Below are 24,310 nucleotides of genomic sequence, written 5' to 3'. Positions count from 1 at the left end.
TGAGTTCTCTCCGAGTTCTCAATGAGTTCTCTCTGAGTTCTCAATGAGTTCTCTCCGAGTTCTTTCTGAGTTCTCAATGAGTACTCTCTGAGTTCTCTCCGAGTTCTCTCCGAGTTCTCAATGAGTTCTCTCTGAATTCTCTCCGAGTTCTCACCGAGTTCTCAATGAGTTCTCAATGAGTTGTCAATGAGTTGTCAATGAGTTGTCAATGAGTTCTCAATGAGTTCTCTCCGAGTTCTCAATGAGTTCTCTCCGAGTACTCTCCGAGTTCTCAATGAGTTCTCAATGAGTTGTCAATGAGTTTTCTCTGGGTTCACTCTGAGTTCTCAATAAGTTTTCTCCGAGTTCTCTCTTGGTTCTCTCCAGTTTCTCTCCGAGTTCTCAATGAGTTCTCAATCAGTTGTCAATGACTTTTCCCTGGGTTCTCTCTGAGTTCTCAATGAGTTCTCTCCGAGTTCTCAATGAGTTCTCTCCGAGTTCTCAATGAGTTCTCTCTGAGTTCTCAATGAGTTCTCTCCGAGTTCTCTCTGAGTTCTCATTGAGTTCTCTCCGAGTTCTCAATGAGTTCTCAATGAGTTTTCTCTGGGTTCTCTCCAGTTTCTCTCTGAGTTCTCAATGAATTCTCAATGAGTTCTCTCCGAGTTCTCAATGAGTTCTCTCTGAGTTCTCAATGAGTTGTCAATGAGTTTCTCTCTGGGTTCTCTCTGAGTTCTCAATGAGTTCTCTCTGAGTACTCTCCGAGTTCTCTCCGAGTTCTCCCTGAATTCTCTCCGGGTTCTCTCCGGGTTCTCTCCGAGTTCTCAATGAGTTCTCAATGAGTTCTCAATGACTTCTCTCTGAGTTCTCAATGAGTTCTCAGTGAGTTGTCAATGAGTTTTTCTCTGGGTTCTCTCTGAGTTCTCAATGAGTTCTCTCTGAATTCTCTCCGGGTTCTCTCCGGATTCTCTCCAAGTTCTCAATGAGTTCTCAATGAGTTCTCAATGCCTTCTCTCTGTGTTCTCTCTGTGTTCTCTCCGAGTTCTCAATGATTTTTATCTGAGTTCTCTCTTAGTCCTCTCCGAGTTCTTTCTGAGTTCTCAATGAGTTCTCTCCGAGTTCTCTCTGAGTTCTCTCCGGGTTCTCTCCAGTTTCTCTCTGAGTTCTCAATGAGTTCTCTCCGAGTTCTCAATGAGTTCTCTCCGAGTTCTCTCTGAGTTCTCTCCGAGTTCTCAATTATTTTTCTCTGAGTTCTCTCTTAGTCCTCTCCGAGTTCTTTCTGAGTTCTCAATGAGTTCTCTCAAAGTTTTCAATGAGTTCCCTCCGGGTACTCTCCGAGTTCTCAATGAGTTTTCTCTGAGTCCTCTCTGAGTTCTCTCCGGGTTCTCTCCAGTTTCTCTCTGAGTTCTCAATGAGTTCTCTCTGAGTTCTCAATGAGTTCTCTCTCGAGTTTTCAATGAGTTCTCTCTGAGTTCTCAATGAGTTCTCTCCAATTTCTCTCTGAGCTCTCCACGAGTTCTCTCCGAGTTCTCAATGAGTTCTCTCCGAGTTCTCTCCGGGTTCTCTCCGAGTTCTGTCCGATTTCTCTCTGAGTTCTCAATGAGTTCTCTCCGAGTACTCTCCGAGTTCTCAATGAGTTCTCAATGAGTTCCAATGAGTTTTCAATGATTTCTCTCTGAGTTCTCAATGAGTTCTGTCCGAGTTCTCAATGAGTTCTCAATGAGTTCTCAATGAGTTCTCTCTGAGTTCTGTCCGAGTTCTGTCCGAGTTCTCAATGAGTTCTCTCCGGGAACTCTCTTGGTTCTCTCCAGGTTCTCTCCGAGTACTCAATGAGTTCTCAATCAGTTGTCAATGAGTTTTTCTCTGGGTTCTCTCTGAGTTCTCAATGAGTTTTCTCCGAGTTCTCAATGATTTTTCTCTGAGTTCTCTCTGAGTTTTCAATGAGTTCTCAATGACTTCTCTCTGAGTTCTCTCCGAGTTCTCAATTATTTTTCTCTGAGTTCTCTCTGAGTTTTCAATGAGTTCTCAATGACTTCTCTCTGAGTTCTCTCCGAGTTCTCAATGAGTTTTCTCCGAGTTCTCTCTGAGTTCTCTCCGAGTTCTCTCTGAGTTCTCTCCGGGTTCTCTCCAGTTTCTCTCTTAGTTCTCAATGAGTTCTCTCCGAGTTCTCTCCGGGTTCTCTCCAGTTTCTTTCTGAATTCTCAATGAACTCTCTGAGTTCTCAATGAGTTCTCTACGAGTTCTCTCCGAGTACTCTCCGAGTACTCTCCGAGTACTCTCCGAGTTCTCTACAGTTTCTCTCCGAGTTCTCAATGAGTTCTCTCTGAATTCTCTCTGAGTCCTCTCCGAGTTCTCTCCGAGTTCTCAATGAGTTCTCTCTCGAGTTTTCAATGAGTTCTCTCTGAGTTCTCTCTGAGTTCTCTCTGAGTTCTCAATGAGTTCTCTCCAATTTCTCTCTGAGCTCTCCATGAGTTCTCTCCGAGTTCTCAATGAGTTCTCTCCGAGTTCTCTCCGGGTTCTCTCCGAGTTCTCAATGAGTTCTCTCCGATTTCTCTCTGAGTTCTCAATGAATTCTCTCCGAGTTCTCTCCGAGTTCTCAATGAGTTCTCTCTGAATTATCTCTGACTCCTCTCCGAGTTCTCTCTGAGCTCTCAATGAGTTCTCTCCCGAGTTTTCAATGGGTTCTCTCTCTTAGGTCTCAATGAGTTCTCTCCGATTTCTCTCTGAGTTCTCAATGAGTTCTCTCCGAGTTCTCTCCGAGTTCTCAATGAGTTCTCTCCGGGAACTCTCTTGGTTCTCTCCAGGTTCTCTCCGAGTACTCAATGAGTTCTCAATCAGTTGTCAATGACTTTTCCCTGGGTTCTCTCTGAGTTCTCAATGAGTTCTCTCCGAGTTCTCAATGAGTTCTCTCCGAGTTCTCAATGAGTTCTCTCCGAGTTCTCAATGAGTTGTCAATGAGTTTTCTCCGAGTTCTCTCTTGGTTCTCTCCAGTTTCTCTCCGAGTTCTCAATGAGTTCTCAATCAGTTGTCAATGAGTTTTCCCTGGGTTCTCTCTGAGTTCTCTCCGGGTTCTCTCCAGTTTCTCTCTGAGTTCTCAATGAGTTCTCAATGAGTTCTCTCCGAGTTCTCAATGAGTTCTCTCTGAGTTCTCAATGAGTTCTCTCCGAGTTCTCTCTGAGTTCTCAATGAGTTGTCAATGAGTTTCTCTCTGGGTTCTCTCTGAGTTCTCAATGAGTTCTCTCTGAGTTCTCTCCGAGTTCTCCCTGAATTCTCTCCGGGTTCTCTCCGGGTTCTCTCCGAGTTCTCAATGAGTTCTCAATGAGTTCTCAATGACTTCTCTCTGAGTTCTCAATGAGTTCTCTCCGGGTTCTCTCTGAGTTCTCAATGAGTTCTCAATGAGTTCTCACAAAGTTTTCAATGAGTTCCCTCCGGGTACTCTCCGAGTTCTCAATGAGTTTTCTCCGAGTCCTCTCTGAGTTCTCTCCGGGTTCTCAATGAGTTCTCAATGAGTTCTCTCTCGAGTTTTCAATGAGTTCTCTCTGAGTTCTCTCTGAGTTCTCTCTGAGTTCTCAATGAGTTCTCTCCAATTTCTCTCTGAGCTCTCCATGAGTTCTCTCCGAGTTCTCAATGAGTTCTCTCCGAGTTCTCTCCGGGTTCTCTCCGAGTTCTCAATGAGTTCTCTCCGATTTCTCTCTGAGTTCTCAATGAATTCTCTCCGAGTTCTCTCCGAGTTCTCAATGAGTTCTCTCTGAATTATCTCTGACTCCTCTCCGAGTTCTCTCTGAGCTCTCAATGAGTTCTCTCCCGAGTTTTCAATGGGTTCTCTCTCTTAGGTCTCAATGAGTTCTCTCCGATTTCTCTCTGAGTTCTCAATGAGTTCTCTCCGAGTTCTCTCCGAGTTCTCAATGAGTTCTCTCCGGGAACTCTCTTGGTTCTCTCCAGGTTCTCTCCGAGTACTCAATGAGTTCTCAATCAGTTGTCAATGACTTTTCCCTGGGTTCTCTCTGAGTTCTCAATGAGTTCTCTCCGAGTTCTCAATGAGTTCTCTCCGAGTTCTCAATGAGTTGTCAATGAGTTTTCTCCGAGTTCTCTCTTGGTTCTCTCCAGTTTCTCTCCGAGTTCTCAATGAGTTCTCAATCAGTTGTCAATGAGTTTTCCCTGGGTTCTCTCTGAGTTCTCTCCGGGTTCTCTCCAGTTTCTCTCTGAGTTCTCAATGAGTTCTCAATGAGTTCTCTCCGAGTTCTCAATGAGTTCTCTCTGAGTTCTCAATGAGTTCTCTCCGAGTTCTCTCTGAGTTCTCAATGAGTTGTCAATGAGTTTCTCTCTGGGTTCTCTCTGAGTTCTCAATGAGTTCTCTCTGAGTACTCTCCGAGTTCTCTCCGAGTTCTCCCTGAATTCTCTCCGGGTTCTCTCCGGGTTCTCTCCGAGTTCTCAATGAGTTCTCAATGAGTTCTCAATGACTTCTCTCTGAGTTCTCAATGAGTTCTCAGTGAGTTGTCAATGAGTTTTTCTCTGGGTTCTCTCTGAGTTCTCAATGAGTTCTTTCTGAGTTCTCAATGACTTCTCTCTGTGTTCTCTCTGTGTTCTCTCCGAGTTCTCAATGATTTTTATCTGAGTTCTCTCTTAGTCCTCTCCAGTTTCTCTCTGAGTTCTCAATGAGTTCTCTCTGAGTTCTCAATGAGTTCTCTCCAAGTACTTTCCGGGTTCTCTCCGAGTTCTCAATGAGTTCTCAATTATTTTTCTCTGAGTTCTCTCTTAGTCCTCAATGAGTTCTCTCCGAGTTTTCTCTGAGTCCTCAATGAGTTCTCTCCGAGTTTTCTCTGGGTTCTCTCTGAGTTCTCAATGAGTTTTCTCCGAGTTCTCAATGAGTTCTCAATGAGTTCTCAATGAGTTCTCTCTGAGTACTCTCCGAGTTCTCTCCGAGTTCTCTCTCAGTTCTCTCCAGGTTCTCTCCAGGTTCTCTCCGAGTTCTCACTGAATTCTCTCCGGGTTCTCTCCGGATTCTCTCCAAGTTCTCAATGAGTTCTCAATGAGTTCTCAATGACTTCTCTCTGTGTTCTCTCTGTGTTCTCTCCGAGTTCTCAATGATTTTTATCTGAGTTCTCTCTTAGTCCTCTCCGAGTTCTCTCCAAGTACTTTCCGGGTTCTCTCCGAGTTCTCAATGAGTTCTCAATGAGTTCTCAATTATTTTTCTCTGAGTTCTCTCTTAGTCCTCAATGAGTTCTCTCCGAGTTTTCTCTGAGTTCTCAATGAGTTCTCATTGAGTTGTCAATGAGTTTTCTCTGGGTTCTCTCTGAGTTCTCAATGAGTTTTCTCCGAGTTCTCAATGAGTTCTCAATGAGTTCTCTCTGAGTACTCTCCGAGTTCTCTCCGAGTTCTCTCTCAGTTCTCTCCAGGTTCTCTCCAGGTTCTCTCTGAGTTCTCAATGAGTTCTCTCCGAGTTTTCCCTGAGTTCTCTCCGGGTTCTCTCCGAGTTCTCAATGATTTTTCTCTGAGTTCTCTCTTAGTCCTCTCCGAGTTCTCTCTGAGTTCTCTCCGGGTTCTCTCCAGTTTCTCTCTGAGTTCTCAATGAGTTCTCTCCGAGTTCTCTCTGAATTCTCAATGAGTTCTCAATGAGTTCTCTCCGAGTATTCTCCGAGTACTCTCCGAGTTCTCTCCGTGTTGTCAATGAGTTCTCAATGAGTTGTTAATGAGTTCTCTCCGGGTTCTCTCCGGGTTCTCTCCGAGTTCTCTCCGAGTTCTCTCTGAGTTCTCTCTGAGTTCTCTCTGAGTTCTCAATGACTTCTCTCTGAGTTCTCTCTGAGTTCTCAATGACTTCTCTCTGAGTTCTCTCGGGGTTCTCTCCGAGTTCTCTCCAAGTTCTCAATGAGTTCTCTCCGGGTTCTCTCCGAGTTCTCAATGAGTTCTCTCTGAGTTCTCTCTGACTCCTCTCCGAGTTCTCCCTGAGTTCTCTCCGGGTTCTCTCTGAGTTCTCAATGAGTTCTCTCCAATTTCTCAATGAGTTCTCTCCGAGTTCTCCCTGAGTTCTCTCCAGGTTCTCTCCGAGTTCTCCCTGAGTTCTCTCCAGGTTCTCTCCGAGTTCTCAATGAGTTCTCAATGAGTTCTCTCTGAGTACTCTCCGAGTTCTCAATGAGTTCTCAATGAGTTCTCAATGACTTCTCTCCGAGTACTCTCCGAGTTCTGTCCATGTTGTCAATGAGTTCTCAATGAGTTGTCAATGAGTTCTCTCCGGGTTCTCTCCAAGTTCTCAATGAGTTCTCTCCGAGTTCACTCTGAGTTCTCTCCGAGTTCTCAATGAGTTCTCAATGACTTCTCTCCGAGTTCTGTCCATGTTGTCAATGAGTTCACTCTGAGTTCTCTCCGAGTTCTCAATGAGTTCTCTCCGAGTTCTCAATGAGTTCTCTCTGAGTTCTCTCTGAGTCCTCTCCGAGTTCTCTCCGAGTTCTCAATGAGTTCTCTCCGACTTTTCAATGAGTTCTCAATGAGTTCTCTCCGAGTTCTCTCTGAGTTCTCAATGAGTTCTCAATGAGTTGTCAATGAGTTTTTCTCTGGGTTCTCTCTGAGTTCTCAATGAGTTCTCTCTGAGTACTCTCCGAGTTCTCTCCGGGTTCTCTCCGAGTTCTTAATGAGTTCTCTCTGAGTTCTCTCCGAGTTCTCTCCGGTCTCTCTCCGAGTTCTTAATGAGTTCTCTCTGAGTTCTGTCCGAGTTCTCAATGAGTTCTCAATTAGTTCTCTCCGAGTTCTTTTTGAGTTCTCAATGAGTTCTCTCCGACTTCTCTCCGACTTCTCTCCGAGTTCTCTCCGAGTTCTTTCTGAGTTCTCAATGAGTTCTCTCTGAGTTCTCTCTGAGTTCTCTCTGAGTTCTCTCCGAGTTCTCAATGAGTTCTCTCTGAGTTCTCTCTGAGTCCTCTCCGAGTTCTCTCCGAGTTCTCAATGAGTTCTCTCCGAGTTCACTCTGAGTTCTCTCCGAGTTCTCAATGAGTTCTCAATGACTTCTCTCCGAGTTCTGTCCATGTTGTCAATGAGTTCTCTCCGAGTTCTCAATGAGTTCTCTCTGAGTTCTCTCCGAGTTGTCTCCGAGTTCTTTCTGAGTTCTCTGGCTTCCTCCCAGAGACTAGATGGTAGGTTTACTGGTTACGCTAAATTGTCTCTAGAAGTGTGTGTGTGTGATAGTGGGGGTACTCCCAGTGAGGGAGGGAGTGGGCGGGGACTCGGCAGTGATTGGCCGTTGGCCTGCAGGAACACAGTGAAGCAGGAAGTAAAGCAGCAGATGAAGTTGATATAAATATGGCGGACAGACGGACGGATTGTCTCGTTGACGGTGAACCAGTTGTCTGTTTTACCAACTGCCGTCGCACCATGGCAACATGGAAGCATCACTTTCAAACCCCTTTACCTTCGGTCCCGGAAGGCCGATCCCCGTTTCCCCTTGGATTCCAGTTGGTCCAGGAAGTCCCCTTTCCCCCTATAAACACAGGCAGGGACAGACAAAGACATAATCATCTCCATGTGCAGCCATGACAGCCTGATGATAATAACAAGCAAAGAAAATTCCCTCCATGCGACCATAAACTGCGATAAAGTGCTTTTGCGTCCTCTCATACCTGGCCGGGTTTACAGAGGATTCCTGCAGTTAAAACTGGTGGAAAATGCTTTTGTTTCTACTTTCAGAAGCTGTAAATCACATCGGTGTTCAGCAGGAGGGCACATGAGAGGCGTGAAAGAGGCGTGGAAACGCTAGCGGTTGCATACCAGCACTTTACCCCCCCCCCCCCCGCCCCCCCCCTTTCTTCTGCCTTTTCAAGCAAGTTAGGACAAAGCTTAAAGACATTAGTCTGTTATTCAGGTGATATAGGACGACAGCCAAACCATTACTATGAGCATTCCTCTAAAATAATTAGGAGGCAAACACTTGGCCGGGAGTGTGAGCTCATGGAAGAATTGGCAGGTATAACACCGGAGAGGATGCTAACAGACACATAAACTGACTAGTTTATAACAGATGAGCTACTTCAGAGGGGCTTCAAATGTCACCGTTGCAGTGGATTGGAACTCACAAATAAGTGTGTAAATGTACAGTCGTGCAATCGGTGGAGATCCTTGACATTTATGTGGAACAGATTTAATCCAAACGCAGTTTAAATATCAGCCTGCATGTCAGAAATCTCAGGATCAGAGGTGAACTCTGCTAAAGGATGCTGCATTCCTCATATGCTGCAACCGTTTCATTCAGAGTCTCCGCAGGTACCCATCCCTTCATGTCTTTGTGTGGTTGGATGAGTGGCATGGACGATGCTTTATGCTCCGTAATCCACTGCAGGTAAAAGCCACGCACGTTGCATTTCATTCATTCCAGTTGGCTGCAAGGGAAGGTTCCCCTCACGTCCAGGTTTCACCGGCAGGACGTACAAACAGCCGCGTTACAACAGAGACGTGTCAGCTGATTGGCTGCCAGCCGCGTTACAGCAGAGACGTGTCAGCTGATTGGCTGCCAGCCGCGTTACAGCAGAGACGTGTCAGCTGATTGGCTGCCAGCCGCGTTACAACAGAGACGTGTCAGCTGATTGGCTGCCAGCCGCGTTACAGCAGAGACGTGTCAGCTGATTGGCTGCCAGCCACAGCAGAGACGTGTCAGCTGATTGGCTGCCAGCCGCGTTACAACAGAGACGTGTCAGCTGATTGGCTGCCAGCCGCGTTACAACAGAGACGTGTCAGCTGATTGGCTGCCAGCCGCGTTACAGCAGAGACGTGTCAGCTGATTGGCTGCCAGCCGCGTTACAGCAGAGACGTGTCAGCTGATTGGCTGCCAGCCGCGTTACAACAGAGACGTGTCAGCTGATTGGCTGCCAGCCACGTTACAACAGAGACGTGTCAGCTGATTGGCTGCCAGCCACGTTACAACAGAGACGTGTCAGCTGATTGGCTGCCTGCCGCGTTACAGCAGAGACGTGTCAGCTGATTGTTACACCTGTTCGGAGTCTTACTCTGCACAGATGTGCGTGGGAACCCTTAACAACAGATCTCTGGGTAAAATAGAGAAATCCTGGTGTGTTTAGGAGTCAGCTGGTACTCCTTTCCTTTTGTTTCACTTTCATCTGAGCACAGGAAATTGTTGTTGAAAAGATTTGTTAGAACTGAAGTATATTTCTGGAGGTCGGTGCAGGTGGCGGCCTGCAAAGGCTTCGGATGGAGGTCATGTGCAGCTAAAGGTCAGTTCTTCCTCGCAGCCAATTCCAAACATTTCAGCCTTTTTACAGCACAACAAGCAGGTCACGGCCTGACACAGATCCACTTCAACCAATAAGAATTAAAACAATTCAGTCCAAAATTTAGAATGAAAAATATTCTATTGACATAAAAATCACCATGGGCCTCATTTAACCCTTAAAACGCCACTAGATGCTGAAGCACCATCACTGTGATGGTCATGTGACCCTCCAGCTGGTCTACGGAGGTTTTCCAGCGTTTCTATCCGTCCAGGAGGTCTACAATCCAGATGTAGTGTTTATTCAGAGACTCTAGATGGTAAATCCACCATTATTTATCACATCTTCATCACCATCACCACCATGTTGCTAAGAGACCTCTATTTTCACCTGGACATGATGATGAAGACACTTCCTGTCAGACTTTCCACCAATCAGAGAGCTTAAACTGACGGTAACGTCCAATCAGGAGCAGCCAAAGATCAACAAGTGATGAGAAAAGCAGGAAAATAATGATCCTCTATGGCTGGAATAAAGCCAGGAAGACGTTTGGGATGCAGCTGAGGTGGAGGTGCTGCAGTGAGGACAGCAGGTAGATAGTAGCAGGAAGACGTGGAGATGAGGGATCAGTCCAGAGCTGCCTGTTCGTCATATACAGGACAAATATGAAACGTCTGAGATTCATATTAAACACGTGAAAATGGGCCAGACTGGTTTGAATCGCGACACATGAAAATACAGTAAGAAAAGCCACATTTTTGTAATCTTCATAATGCTGATTTTTCTGTGGACAAATGTGAACTAAATTGGTATTGTTTAAAAGTGGAGGTAATATTGAATCATTTTAGATACTAAAAGTTCTGACTGCTCCACGGTTTAGCCTGAACTTCTTGTGTCGGGAGAAGCCGAGAGCTTACCTTTTTGCCCATCATGCCTTCAGGCCCCATGTCACCAGGCGGACCAGACAAACCCTGAAACCACAATAAGCATGAACACTGAGGATCACATCAGTACAGGTGTGTAAACGTTGATACTTCAACGTGAAGCTCGACAACTCGTCGAATCTTTGTATTTATGTAGTTTTGGTGACTTCGTCTCAAACAACGCTGTAACGGTTTTTAGTGGGGTAAGAGACATCTCGGACATCCTACAGAGGTTCGACCCGTTCTTTCTAAGCAGGACATGGTGTTAGCCAGGCTTTCAGAACCTCGTGCTTGGATCCCTGCAGCTGGCCGAGGCATCCGTCCGTTGGTGTGCAACGCCACCGCAGGAACAAGGAAACCACAGCCGGCCTTGTTGCTCTGCGGACGATCCATTTTAGAGGTTCTAGTTCTCTAAGTGGTCTCGCACCAGTCTGTCTGATTTGCTTTGTGACGCATGCAGCAGCAGCAGCAGCTAACACACTAGATGTCATCAACAACGTGTCATGATTTGGGTTTTTCTGTGCTTTGTTTTTGGGCTTCCTGTTTTATTTTGTAGTTTTTCCTGTCTTGGTTCTTGGTTAGCTTCTTAGATTTCCTGTTCATTGATTTGGTTCACCTGGGTTCATTTAGTTCATTTGTTTCACCTGTTTCTCGTTCGGTTTTTCCTGTGTATTTATACCACTCATGTTCACTCATTGTTTGCTGGATCATTTTGTACCTTAGTTTAGTCTGTCTGTTCTGAGTTCCCTGGGTTCCTCTGAGGAAAATAAATCTGTCTGAGTTCTGCATACCGGCTTCCCTCATCTCTGCAATTGGGTCCACACCACATCTCCACTGCTTTCGTGACACAACGCTGGAAACAGTCGCTGGACTTGTTGACAGCCACTTTTTCTTCACACAGCCTGAACAATGCTAAATGTAGCGCTGAAGATGCTAATTTATCAGTCTAAGGGGTGCATCAGTGAAATTGTTCCCTGACAAATGTTCCACGATTAAATGCATTACTTACTATATTATATATGTGAAGTATTGGAAATGAAGTTTTAAAGTGGAGGAAAAAAATCCTACCTGAAGTCCACGATTGCCTCTCGGACCGCTGACACCTTCAGGACCCTGGAAAAAGCTCCATGGTGGTCACCAAACAAACTGCAGTTTGGAGTTATCACAACATTTAAGTCCAAACTTACTCTGTCTCCTTTAATTCCAGGTGCTCCACATTCTCCTCTCTCTCCCTGCAGGAAAACACTCAGCAGTTTACCAAAGTCCGGAGCGTCGGCTCACTTTGACTCATTTCATTGTGTGGAAGGTTTCTCCCAGAGATCTGTCATGGTTCCACCCAGGTACACCCAGGTACACCCAGGTACACCCAGATACACCCAGATTCACCCAGATACACCCAGGTACACCCAGGTACACCCAGATACACCCAGATACACCCAGATACACCCAGGTACACCCAGGTACACCCAGATACACCCAGGTACACCCAGGTACACCCAGGTACACCCAGATTCACCCAGGTACACCCAGGTACACCCAGATTCACCCAGATACACCCAGGTACACCTAGATACACCCAGGTACACCCAGATACACCCAGATACACCCAGATTCACCCAGGTACACCCAGGTACACCCAGATACACCCAGATACACCCAGATACACCCAGGTACACCCAGATACACCCAGATACACCCAGATACACCCAGGTACACCCAGGTACACCCAGGTACACCCAGGTACACCCAGATTCACCCAGGTACACCCAGATACACCCAGATACACCCAGGTACACCCAGGTACACCCAGATACACCCAGGTACACCCAGATACACCCAGGTACACCCAGATACACCCAGGTACACCCAGGTACACCCAGATACACCCAGATACACCCAGATACACCCAGGTACACCCAGGTACACCCAGATACACCCAGGTACACCCAGATTCACCCAGGTACACCCAGATACACCCAGATACACCCAGGTACACCCAGGTACACCCAGATACACCCAGATACACCCAGGTACACCCAGGTACACCCAGATACACCCAGGTACACCCAGATACACCCAGATACACCCAGGTACACCCAGGTACACCCAGATACACCCAGATACACCCAGATACACCCAGGTACACCCAGGTACACCCAGATACACCCAGGTACACCCAGATACACCCAGATACACCCAGATACACCCAGGTACACCCAGGTACACCCAGGTACACCCAGATTCACCCAGGTACACCCAGATACACCCAGGTACACCCAGGTACACCCAGATACACCCAGGTACACCCAGATACACCCAGGTACACCCAGATACACCCAGGTACACCCAGATACACCCAGATACACCCAGATACACCCAGGTACACCCAGGTACACCCAGATACACCCAGGTACACCCAGATTCACCCAGGTACACCCAGATACACCCAGATACACCCAGGTACACCCAGGTACACCCAGATACACCCAGATACACCCAGGTACACCCAGGTACACCCAGGTACACCCAGATACACCCAGGTACACCCAGGTACACCCAGATACACCCAGATACACCCAGGTACACCCAGGTACACCCAGGTACACCCAGATACACCCAGGTACACCCAGATACACCCAGGTACACCCAGATACACCCAGATTCACCCAGGTACACCCAGGTACACCCAGATTCACCCAGGTACACCCAGATACACCCAGGTACACCCAGATACACCCAGATTCACCCAGGTACACCCAGATACACCCAGGTACACCCAGATTCACCCAGGTACACCCAGATACACCCAGGTACACCCAGGTACACCCAGGTACACCCAGATTCACCCAGGTACACCCAGATACACCCAGGTACACCCAGGTACACCCAGATTCACCCAGGTACACCCAGATACACCCAGATACATCCAGATTCACCCAGGTACACCCAGATACACCCAGGTACACCCAGATTCACCCAGATACACCCAGGTACACCCAGATACACCCAGGTACACCCAGATTCACCCAGGTACACCCAGATACACCCAGGTACACCCAGGTACACCCAGGTACACCCAGATACACCCAGGTACACCCAGATACACCCAGATACACCCAGGTACACCCAGGTACACCCAGATACACCCAGGTACACCCAGGTACACCCAGATACACCCAGATTCACCCAGGTACACCCAGATACACCCAGGTACACCCAGATTCACCCAGGTACACCCAGATACACCCAGGTACACCCAGGTACACCCAGGTACACCCAGATACACCCAGGTACACCCAGGTACACCCAGATACACCCAGGTACACCCAGGTACACCCAGGTACACCCAGATACACCCAGGTACACCCAGGTACACCCAGGTACACCCAGATTCACCCAGGTACACCCAGGTACACCCAGGTACACCCAGGTACACCCAGATTCACCCAGGTACACCCAGGTACACCCAGGTACACCCAGATACACCCAGGTACACCCAGGTACACCCAGGTACACCCAGGTACACCCAGGTACACCCAGATTCACCCAGGTACACCCAGATTCACCCAGGTACACCCAGGTACACCCAGGTACACCCAGATACACCCAGGTACACCCAGGTACACCCAGATACACCCAGGTACACCCAGGTACACCCAGATTCACCCAGATTCACCCAGGTACACCCAGGTACACCCAGATACACCCAGATACACCCAGGTACACCCAGGTACACCCAGATTCACCCAGGTACACCCAGATACACCCAGGTACACCCAGGTACACCCAGATACACCCAGATTCACCCAGGTACACCCAGGTACACCCAGGTACACCCAGATTCACCCAGGTACACCCAGATACACCCAGATACACCCAGGTACACCCAGGTACACCCAGGTACACCCAGATACACCCAGGTACACCCAGATTCACCCAGGTACACCCAGGTACACCCAGGTACACCCAGGTACACCCAGGTACACCCAGATACACCCAGGTACACCCAGATACACCCAGATTCACCCAGGTACACCCAGGTACACCCAGATTCACCCAGGTACACCCAGATACACCCAGATACACCCAGATTCACCCAGGTACACCCAGATACACCCAGGTACACCCAGGTACACCCAGGTACACCCAGGTACACCCAGGTACACCCAGATTCACCCAGGTACACCCAGGTACACCCAGATACACCCAGATTCACCCAGGTACACCCAGGTACACCCAGATTCACCCAGGTACACCCAGATACACCCAGATTCACCCAGGTACACCCAGGTACACCCAGATACACCCAGGTACACCCAGATACACCCAGATTCACCCAGGTACACCCAGGTACACCCAGATTCACCCAGGTACACCCAGATACACCCAGGTACACCCAGATACACCCAGATTCACCCAGGTACACCCAGATACACCCAGGTACACCCAGATACACCCAGGTACACCCAGATTCACCCAGGTACACCCAGGTACACCCAGGTACACCCAGGTACACCCAGATACACCCAGGTACACCCAGATTCACCCAGGTACACCCAGATACACCCAGGTACACCCAGGTACACCCAGGTACACCCAGATACACCCAGGTACACCCAGGTACACCCAGATTCACCCAGGTACACCCAGATACACCCAGGTACACCCAGATTCACCCAGGTACACCCAGATACACCCAGGTACACCCAGATACACCCAGATACACCCAGGTACACCCAGGTACACCCAGGTACACCCAGATACACCCAGGTACACCCAGGTACACCCAGGTACACCCAGATTCACCCAGGTACACCCGGGTACACCCAGGTACACCCAGGTACACCCAGATTCACCCAGGTACACCCAGGTACACCCAGATTCACCCAGGTACACCCAGATTCACCCAGGTACACCCAGGTACACCCAGATACACCCAGGTACACCCAGATTCACCCAGGTACACCCAGGTACACCCAGATACACCCAGGTACACCCAGATTCACCCAGGTACACCCAGGTACACCCAGGTACACCCAGATTCACCCAGGTACACCCAGGTACACCCAGGTACACCCAGATACACCCAGGTACACCCAGGTACACCCAGATTCACCCAGATACACCCAGGTACACCCAGATACACCCAGATACACCCAGGTACACCCAGATTCACCCAGGTACACCCAGGTACACCCAGGTACACCCAGATTCACCCAGATTCACCCAGGTACACCCAGATACACCCAGATACACCCAGATACACCCAGGTACACCCAGATACACCCAGGTACACCCAGGTACACCCAGATACACCCAGGTACACCCAGATTCACCCAGGTACACCCAGGTACACCCAGGTACACCCAGATTCACCCAGGTACACCCAGATACACCCAGGTACACCCAGATTCACCCAGGTACACCCAGATACACCCAGGTACACCCAGATACACCCAGATTAACCCAGGTACACCCAGGTACACCCAGGTACACCCAGATACACCCAGGTACACCCAGATTCACCCAGGTACACCCAGATACACCCAGGTACACCCAGGTACACCCAGGTACACCCAGATACACCCAGGTACACCCAGATTCACCCAGGTACACCCAGATACACCCAGGTACACCCAGGTACACCCAGGTACACCCAGATACACCCAGGTACACCCAGATACACCCAGATTCACCCAGGTACACCCAGATACACCCAGGTACACCCAGATTCACCCAGGTACACCCAGATACACCCAGGTACACCCAGGTACACCCAGATACACCCAGGTACACCCAGATTCACCCAGGTACACCCAGATACACCCAGGTACACCCAGGTACACCCAGATACACCCAGGTACACCCAGGTACACCCAGGTACACCCAGATACACCCAGGTACACCCAGGTACACCCAGGTACACCCAGGTACACCCAGATTCACCCAGGTACACCCAGGTACACCCAGGTACACCCAGGTACACCCAGATTCACCCAGGTACACCCAGGTACACCCAGGTACACCCAGATTCACCCAGGTACACCCAGATTCACCCAGGTACACCCAGGTACACCCAGATACACCCAGGTACACCCAGATTCACCCAGGTACACCCAGGTACACCCAGATACACCCAGGTACACCCAGATTCACCCAGGTACACCCAGGTACACCCAGGTACACCCAGATTCACCCAGGTACACCCAGATTCACCCAGGTACACCCAGGTACACCCAGATTCACCCAGGTACACCCAGGTACACCCAGATACACCCAGGTACACCCAGGTACACCCAGATTCACCCAGATACACCCAGGTACACCCAGATACACCCAGGTACACCCAGATACACCCAGATACACCCAGGTACACCCAGATTCACCCAGGTACACCCAGGTACACCCAGGTACACCCAGGTACACCCAGATTCACCCAGATTCACCCAGGTACACCCAGATACACCCAGATACACCCAGGTACACCCAGATACACCCAGGTACACCCAGGTACACCCAGATACACCCAGGTACACCCAGATTCACCCAGGTACACCCAGGTACACCCAGATTCACCCAGGTACACCCAGATACACCCAGGTACACCCAGGTACACCCAGGTACACCCAGATTCACCCAGATTCACCCAGGTACACCCAGATACACCCAGATACACCCAGGTACACCCAGATACACCCAGGTACACCCAGATACACCCAGGTACACCCAGATTCACCCAGGTACACCCAGGTACACCCAGATACACCCAGGTACACCCAGGTACACCCAGATACACCCAGGTACACCCAGATTCACCCAGGTACACCCAGGTACACCCAGATTCACCCAGGTACACCCAGATTCACCCAGGTACACCCAGATACACCCAGATTCACCCAGGTACACCCAGATACACCCAGGTACACCCAGGTACACCCAGATTCACCCAGGTACACCCAGATACACCCAGATACACCCAGGTACACCCAGGTACACCCAGATACACCCAGGTACACCCAGGTACACCCAGGTACACCCAGATTCACCCAGATACACCCAGGTACACCCAGATACACCCAGATACACCCAGGTACACCCAGGTACACCCAGGTACACCCAGATACACCCAGGTACACCCAGATACACCCAGGTACACCCAGATACACCCAGGTACACCCAGGTACACCCAGATTCACCCAGATTCACCCAGGTACACCCAGATACACCCAGGTACACCCAGATACACCCAGGTACACCCAGATACACCCAGATACACCCAGGTACACCCAGGTACACCCAGATACACCCAGGTACACCCAGGTACACCCAGATTCACCCAGATACACCCAGGTACACCCAGATACACCCAGATACACCCAGGTACACCCAGGTACACCCAGATACACCCAGGTACACCCAGATACACCCAGGTACACCCAGATACACCCAGGTACACCCAGGTACACCCAGATTCACCCAGGTACACCCAGATACACCCAGGTACACCCAGGTACACCCAGATACACCCAGGTACACCCAGATACACCCAGGTACACCCAGATACACCCAGGTACACCCAGGTACACCCAGATTCACCCAGGTACACCCAGATACACCCAGATTCACCCAGATTCACCCAGGTACACCCAGATACACCCAGATACACCCAGGTACACCCAGATACACCCAGGTACACCCAGGTACACCCAGATTCACCCAGATTCACCCAGGTACACCCAGATTCACCCAGGTACACCCAGATACACCCAGGTACACCCAGATACACCCAGGTACACCCAGGTACACCCAGGTACACCCAGATTCACCCAGGTACACCCAGGTACACCCAGATACACCCAGATACACCCAGGTACACCCAGATACACCCAGGTACACCCAGGTACACCCAGGTACACCCAGATTCACCCAGATACACCCAGGTACACCCAGATACACCCAGATACACCCAGGTACACCCAGGTACACCCAGATACACCCAGGTACACCCAGATACACCCAGGTACACCCAGATACACCCAGGTACACCCAGGTACACCCAGATTCACCCAGGTACACCCAGATACACCCAGGTACACCCAGGTACACCCAGATTCACCCAGATTCACCCAGGTACACCCAGATACACCCAGATACACCCAGGTACACCCAGGTACACCCAGATACACCCAGATTCACCCAGGTACACCCAGGTACACCCAGATACACCCAGGTACACCCAGGTACACCCAGATACACCCAGGTACACCCAGATTCACCCAGGTACACCCAGGTACACCCAGATTCACCCAGGTACACCCAGATTCACCCAGGTACACCCAGGTACACCCAGATACACCCAGGTACACCCAGGTACACCCAGATTCACCCAGATTCACCCAGGTACACCCAGATACACCCAGATACACCCAGGTACACCCAGATACACCCAGGTACACCCAGGTACACCCAGATACACCCAGGTACACCCAGGTACACCCAGATTCACCCAGGTACACCCAGGTACACCCAGATTCACCCAGATTCACCCAGGTACACCCAGATACACCCAGATACACCCAGGTACACCCAGATACACCCAGGTACACCCAGATACACCCAGGTACACCCAGGTACACCCAGATACACCCAGGTACACCCAGGTACACCCAGATTCACCCAGGTACACCCAGATACACCCAGGTACACCCAGATACACCCAGGTACACCCAGGTACACCCAGATACACCCAGGTACACCCAGGTACACCCAGGTACACCCAGATACACCCAGATACACCCAGGTACACCCAGGTACACCCAGGTACACCCAGATACACCCAGATACACCCAGGTACACCCAGGTACACCCAGATACACCCAGGTACACCCAGGTACACCCAGATTCACCCAGGTACACCCAGATACACCCAGGTACACCCAGATACACCCAGGTACACCCAGGTACACCCAGATACACCCAGGTACACCCAGGTACACCCAGGTACACCCAGATACACCCAGGTACACCCAGGTACACCCAGATTCACCCAGGTACACCCAGATTCACCCAGGTACACCCAGGTACACCCAGGTACACCCAGATACACCCAGGTACACCCAGATTCACCCAGGTACACCCAGGTACACCCAGATTCACCCAGGTACACCCAGATTCACCCAGGTACACCCAGATACACCCAGATTCACCCAGGTACACCCAGATTCACCCAGGTACACCCAGATACACCCAGGTACACCCAGGTACACCCAGATACACCCAGGTACACCCAGGTACACCCAGATTCACCCAGATACACCCAGGTACACCCAGGTACACCCAGATTCACCCAGGTACACCCAGATATACCCAGGTACACCCAGATTCACCCAGGTACACCCAGATACACCCAGGTACACCCAGGTACACCCGGGGACACCCAGGTACACCCAGATACACCCAGATTCACCCAGGTACACCCAGATTCACCCAGGTACACCCAGGTACACCCAGATATACCCAGGTACACCCAGATTCACCCAGGTACACCCAGATACACCCAGGTACACCCAGGTACACCCAGATACACCCAGGTACACCCAGATTCACCCAGGTACACCCAGATACACCCAGGTACACCCAGATACACCCAGGTACACCCGGGTACACCCAGGTACACCCGGGGACACCCAGGTACACCCAGGTACACCCAGATTCACCCAGGTACACCCAGATACACCCAGGTACACCCAGATACACCCAGGTACACCCAGGTACACCCAGGTACACCCAGATTCACCCAGGTACACCCAGGTACACCCAGGTACACCCAGGTACTCCCAGATACACCCAGGTACACCCAGGTACACCCAGATACACCCAGGTACACCCAGGTACACCCAGACACACCCAGGTACACCCAGATTCACCCAGGTACACCCAGGTACACCCAGGTACACCCAGATTCACCCAGGTACACCCAGGTACACCCAGGTACACCCAGATTCACCCAGGTACACCCAGGTACACCCAGGTACACCCAGATACACCCAGGTACACCCAGGTACACCCAGGTACACCCAGATTCACCCAGGTACACCCAGGTACACCCAGATACACCCAGGTACACCCAGATACACCCAGGTACACCCAGATACACCCAGGTACACCCAGGTACACCCAGATTCACCCAGGTACACCCAGGTACACCCAGATTCAACCAGGTACACCCAGATTCACCCAGGTACACCCAGATACACCCAGGTACACCCAGGTACACCCAGGTACACCCAGATTCACCCAGGTACACCCAGATACACCCAGATTCACCCAGGTACACCCAGATTCACCCAGATTCACCCAGGTACACCCAGATTCACCCACATTCACCCAGGTACACCCAGATACACCCAGGTACACCCAGATTCACCCAGGTACACCCAGATACACCCAGATTCACGCAGGTACACCCAGGTACACCCAGGTACACCCAGATTCACCCAGATTCACCCAGGTACACCCAGATTCACCCAGGTACACCCAGGTACACCCAGGTACACCCAGGTACACCCAGGTACACCCAGGTACACCCAGATTCACCCAGGTACACCCAGGTACACCCAGATTCACCCAGATTCACCCAGGTACACCCAGGTACACCCAGATTCACCCAGGTACACCCAGATACACCCAGGTACACCCAGATACACCCAGGTACACCCAGGTACACCCAGATACACCCAGGTACACCCAGGTACACCCAGATTAACCCAGGTACACCCAGATACACCCAGATACACCCAGGTACACCCAGATTCACCCAGATTCACCCAGATTCACCCAGGTACACCCAGATTCACCCAGATTCACCCAGGTACACCCAGATTAACCCAGGTACACCCAGATACACCCAGATTCACCCAGGTACACCCAGATTCACCCAGATACACCCAGGTACACCCAGGTACACCCAGATTCACCCAGATTCACCCAGATTCACCCAGGTACACCCAGATTCACCCAGGTACACCCAGGTACACCCAGGTACACCCAGATTCACCCAGGTACACCCAGGTACACCCAGGTACACCCAGGTAAACCCAGATACACCCAGGTACACCCAGGTACACCCAGATTCACCCAGGTACACCCAGATTCACCCAGGTACACCCAGGTACACCCAGGTACACCCAGGTACACCCAGGTACACCCAGATTAACCCAGGTACACCCAGGTACACCCAGATACACCCAGGTACACCCAGGTACACCCAGGTACACCCAGATTAACCCAGGTACACCCAGATACACCCAGATACACCCAGGTACACCCAGATTCACCCAGGTACACCCAGGTACACCCAGGTACACCCAGATTAACCCAGGTACACCCAGGTACACCCAGGTACACCCAGATTAACCCAGGTACACCCAGATACACCCAGGTACACCCAGGTACACCCAGGTACACCCAGGTACACCCAGATACACCCAGGTACAGCCAGATACACCCAGATACACCCAGGTACACCCAGATACACCCAGATACACCCAGGTACACCCAGATACACCCAGATACACCCAGATTCACCCAGGTACACCCAGGTACACCCAGATACACCCAGGTACACCCAGATACACCCAGATACACCCAGGTACACCCAGATACACCCAGGTACACCCAGGTACACCCAGATACACCCAGGTACACCCAGATTCACCCAGATACACCCAGGTACACCCAGGTACACCCAGATTCACCCAGATACACCCAGGTACACCCAGATTCACCCAGATTCACCCAGGTACACCCAGATTCACCCAGATTCACCCAGGTACACCCAGATTCACCCAGGTACACCCAGGTACACCCAGATTCACCCAGGTAAACCCAGGTACACCCAGATTCACCCAGATACACCCAGATACACCCAGGTACACCCAGATTCACCCAGGTACACCCAGGTACACCCAGATTCACCCAGGTACACCCAGATACACCCAGGTACACCCAGATTCACCCAGATACACCCAGGTACACCCAGGTACACCCAGGTACACCCAGATACACCCAGGTACACCCAGATACACCCAGGTACACCCAGGTACACCCAGGTACACCCAGATTCACCCAGATTCACCCAGATACACCCAGGTACACCCAGATTCACCCAGGTACACCCAGATTCACCCAGGTACACCCAGATTCACCCAGGTACACCCAGGTACACCCAGATACACCCAGATTCACCCAGGTACACCCAGGTACACCCAGATTAACCCAGGTACACCCAGGTACACCCAGGTACACCCAGATTCACCCAGGTACACCCAGGTACACCCAGGTACACCCAGATACACCCAGGTACACCCAGATACACCCAGGTACACCCAGATTCACCCAGGTACACCCAGATACACCCAGGTACACCCAGATTCACCCAGGTACACCCAGGTACACCCAGGTACACCCAGATTCACCCAGGTACACCCAGGTACACCCAGATACACCCAGATTCACCCAGGTACACCCAGGTACACCCAGATACACCCAGGTACACCCAGATACACCCAGGTACACCCAGGTACACCCAGATACACCCAGGTACACCCAGGTACACCCAGATTCACCCAGGTACACCCAGGTACACCCAGATACACCCAGGTACACCCAGATTCACCCAGGTACACCCAGGTACACCCAGATTCACCCAGGTACACCCAGGTACACCCAGGTACACCCAGATTCACCCAGGTACACCCAGATTCACCCAGGTACACCCAGGTACACCCAGATTCACCCAGGTACACCCAGGTACACCCAGATACACCCAGATTCACCCAGGTACACCCAGGTACACCCAGGTACACCCAGATTCACCCAGGTACACCCAGATACACCCAGATACACCCAGGTACACCAAGATTCACCCAGATACACCCAGGTACACCCAGATACACCCAGGTACACCCAGGTACACCCAGATTCACCCAGGTACACCCAGGTACACCCAGGTACACCCAGGTTCACCCAGATACACCCAGATACACCCAGGTACACCCAGGTACACCCAGGTACACCCAGGTACACCCAGATACACCCAGGTACACCCAGGTACACCCAGGTACACCCAGGTACACCCAGGTACACCCAGATTCACCCAGATTCACCCAGGTACACCCAGGTACACCCAGGTACACCCAGATTCACCCAGATTCACCCAGGTACACCCAGGTACACCCAGATACACCCAGGTACACCCAGATACACCCAGGTACACCCAGGTACACCCAGATACACCCAGGTACACCCAGATTCACCCAGATACACCCAGGTACACCCAGATTCACACAGATTCACCCAGATACACCCAGGTACACCCAGATTCACCCAGATACACCCAGGTACACCCAGGTACACCCAGATTCACCCAGATACACCCAGGTACACCCAGATTCACCCAGATTCACCCAGGTACACCCAGATTCACCCAGGTACACCCAGGTACACCCAGATTCACCCAGGTACACCCAGATACACCCAGGTACACCCAGATACACCCAGGTACACCCAGATACACCCAGGTACACCCAGGTACACCCAGATTCACCCAGGTACACCCAGGTACACCCAGGTACACCCAGATACACCCAGGTACACCCAGGTACACCCAGATACACCCAGGTACACCCAGATTAACCCAGATTCACCCAGGTACACCCAGGTACACCCAGATTCACCCAGATTCACCCAGGTACACCCAGGTACACCCAGATACACCCAGGTACACCCAGGTACACCCAGATACATCCAGGTACACCCAGATTCACCCAGATACACCCAGGTACACCCAGATTCACCCAGATTCACCCAGGTACACCCAGATTCACCCAGATACACCCAGGTACACCCAGATTCACCCAGATACACCCAGGTACACCCAGGTACACCCAGATTCACCCAGATACACCCAGGTACACCCAGATTCACCCAGATTCACCCAGGTACACCCAGATTCACCCAGGTACACCCAGGTACACCCAGATTCACCCAGGTACACCCAGATACACCCAGGTACACCCAGGTACACCCAGATTCACCCAGGTACACCCAGGTACACCCAGGTACACCCAGATTCACCCAGGTACACCCAGGTACACCCAGATTCACCCAGATTCACCCAGGTACACCCAGGTACACCCAGATACA

The 24,310-nt window shown here is 50.9% G+C and overlaps 1 protein-coding gene across 1 annotated transcript in view; it reads right to left on the bottom strand.

Annotated features, from left to right (window-relative positions):
• LOC306774178 (uncharacterized protein) overlaps window positions 1–24,310 on the bottom strand; it is a gene marked incomplete at its 5' end in the record, with an annotated part of 644,048 nt that overhangs the window by 158,324 nt on the left and 461,414 nt on the right. The window contains 4 exons of the mRNA XM_079264158.1: window positions 7,373–7,441; window positions 10,100–10,153; window positions 11,174–11,218; window positions 11,293–11,337. Coding sequence (XP_079120284.1) covers window positions 7,373–7,441; window positions 10,100–10,153; window positions 11,174–11,218; window positions 11,293–11,337 — 213 coding nt within the window. The remainder of the gene's footprint in view (window positions 1–7,372; window positions 7,442–10,099; window positions 10,154–11,173; window positions 11,219–11,292; window positions 11,338–24,310) is intronic.

Source organism: Telmatherina bonti, assembly GCF_933228915.1.
Source record: "Telmatherina bonti genome assembly, chromosome: 24".
NCBI lineage: Eukaryota > Metazoa > Chordata > Actinopteri > Atheriniformes > Telmatherinidae > Telmatherina > Telmatherina bonti.
This window is presented reverse-complemented; position numbering and strand designations above follow the sequence as displayed.